At 38.6% G+C, this 2,426-nt stretch overlaps 1 protein-coding gene across 1 annotated transcript; it reads left to right on the forward strand.

Annotated features, from left to right (window-relative positions):
- Nucleotides 1-393: 393 nt before the first annotated feature.
- LOC149389549 (uncharacterized) lies at nt 394-1,215 on the forward strand. Its single transcript, XM_089622659.1, has 2 exons — nt 394-465; nt 802-1,215. Exons 1-2 carry the CDS (start codon nt 394-396, stop codon nt 1,213-1,215), a joined length of 486 nt encoding a protein of 161 aa, XP_089478785.1.
- The last annotated feature ends 1,211 nt before the right edge of the window (nt 1,216-2,426 follow it).

The raw sequence follows: 2,426 nt of genomic DNA on the forward strand, positions 1-2,426 counted from the left end.
AAGGGAGCATTGGAAGTCTTCCCGTCTGCGAATTACGGCGTTTGCATTCAGCATTTATGGGGTAACTTGCTGACGAAGTTTCACCGTCATAAGCTTCGGCCACTTTTTCTCAAGGCTGCCAAGGCATACACGCACGACGAGTACGAGTATTTTTTCGACAAAATTAGGGGCAAGCAGTCGGGAATCAAGGATTATTTGATTGAAGATAATCCGGAAATTTGAGCTCGTTCCAAATTCCCGGGGAAAAGATATCAAGTCATGACACCTAACATCTCGAAGTGCATGAACGCTGTTCTACGAGAAAATCGGAGCTGGCCGGTAGCTTTCCTAGTCTTGGCTTTTAGGAAAAAACTACAGCAATGGTTTTATAGACATATGTCATCTTTTGAATCGATGAAGTCTCGGTTGACTTCTTGGGCGTATAAGCTCATATTGGAGAAGGAAGATGAAGCTCGGTCTATGAAGGTACGTGTTTCTTTATGTATGTTTATTTTAGTGCTTATGAATGTTTAGGCTGTTAAAACTGTTTGACATTGTAGTTTAATTTATATTTTCATGAGTTTGAGGTATGATTAATTTTAATCCAACCTGGATTAATCTTACTAACAATGCCATCTTCTTTATTTTAGTGTTTATGAATGTTTAGGCTTTGAAAACTATTGACATTGTAGTTTAATTCATAATATTGGGAATAGATTGGTAGGATTATTTTTGTTCATATTTTCATGAGTTTAAGGTAGGATTAATTTTAATCCAACCTGGATTAATCTTACTGACAGTGCCATATTTATCTTGAATTAGGTCAATGAAGTTCATTTGATGCTATTCGAGGCGGTCGATGGGCAACGATCTGTTATTGTAGATATCCTGAACATAAGTTGTTCGTGCTTGTTTTGGCAATCGGAAGAGATTCCTTGCGGACATGCCGTGGCCGCTCTTTGGATGAGAAAGCTCGACCCGATGAACTATGTGTCTTCATATTACACCAAGGAGACGTTGATGGTGACTTATTCCAGATGCGTCTATCCTGTAAACGAGAATCAGGCCTCATTGGTTCGTGCGGGTGATACAAGCTTTATCAAACCGTCCAAGCTCAAGACTCTTCCCGGAAGGCCTCGGAAGAAGAGGATGCGTTCTTCAAATGAATTCAAACATGTGCATTGTGGTTCATGCGGTGAAGCCGGACACAATACTAGAACGTGTGCGAAGATCTAGGGTTCATTTCATTTCATTTATGTATTCTTTTGGTTTTTGTTGTTTTGAATTTTTTGCAATTATGTGGACTTTGGTATTGTTCATTTTCAAATTTGTTTGTATTCAGATTCTCATTGAATTTTGCATCCTTGATTTTTATTTTGATTCTAATTTTGTTGAAAAACCTTTATAAACATGCTATCAATGAAGTGTCATCTTGTTTATTTTAGTGTTTATGAATGTTTAGGCTGTGAAACTGTTTGACATTGTAGTTTAATTCAGAATATTTGGAATAGATTAGCAGGATTAATTTTGTTCATATTTTCATGAGTTTAAGGTAGGATTATTTTAATCCAGTCTAGATTAAACTTTCAATGAAATTAACTGACTAATCCAGTCTTCAATACAATGATAGAAACACTGATAGAGAACTGATATTAAGACATACCAAAACACATACTTAAACAAACCAATTTTTTTTTTTCATTGTCTAAATATTTCCATAAACATACTAAAGGTTCCATAATACTATCAAAACATATCAAAGGTTCCATAATGATAACAAAATAACCCAAATATTACTCTAACCATTCCTATTACATGTTTCTTTGTTTTTTTTAATCATAGCTTGAGTAAGGTTAAGGTTTAAGCTTGGCATGTCCTCGAGGGTAGGCGTCTCCACGGGCTGCTCTATTGTCGTCTCCACGGCCGGCTTCTCGGGCTGTTCTGCTGTCATCTCCACGGGCTGCTCTATTGTCATCTCCATGGCCGGCTTCTCGGGCTGTTCTGTTGTCGTCTCCACGGCCGGCTTCTCGGGCTTTTCTGCATTCTTCTTCAAAGCAGCCTTCTTTTGCCTTTTTTTGTTTTTGTGCATCGGGGTCCGCAGATCCAAACTCCGTTTTGTAAGACAGACACATAACCGCAGTCTTTTATTGCTCGTGTTTCCGCGGTGACCTGCGGACAATTGGAGCTTCTCGCCTTGCGGCTTTTTTAGTTCCCTGCAACAATTACAACAAAATAATCTTGTTTTCCGTAAGCGAATATTTTTTAATCCTGTCTTCCTAAAAATTAATCCAGGATTAATGGACAATTAACTTCATCTTGAAATTTCCTTTTTGGATTGGAACCATTTGACCTTCGCCATCCTCGCCCCGGGTTGAAATTTGTTCCGCCACCGCAGTGTCAGCCCTTTCGTGCTCCTTCACCATTGCCAGGTCGATTGGAATCTGTTT

This window comes from Urtica dioica, chromosome 8, assembly GCF_054948205.1.
Source record: "Urtica dioica subsp. dioica isolate 48M chromosome 8, U.dioica_male_clone48M_v1_H2, whole genome shotgun sequence".
Taxonomy (NCBI): domain Eukaryota; kingdom Viridiplantae; phylum Streptophyta; class Magnoliopsida; order Rosales; family Urticaceae; genus Urtica; species Urtica dioica.

What these genes read in the sequence shown, in the direction of transcription:
- LOC149389549 (XM_089622659.1), top strand. Translation starts at nt 394, where the DNA reads ATGAAGTCTCGGTTGACTTCTTGGGCGTATAAGCTCATATTGGAGAAG. An exon ending in ATGAAGCTCGGTCTATGAAG is followed by an intron (nt 466 to 801) that starts GTACGTGTTTCT and finishes ATCTTGAATTAG; the next exon opens with GTCAATGAAGTTCATTTGAT.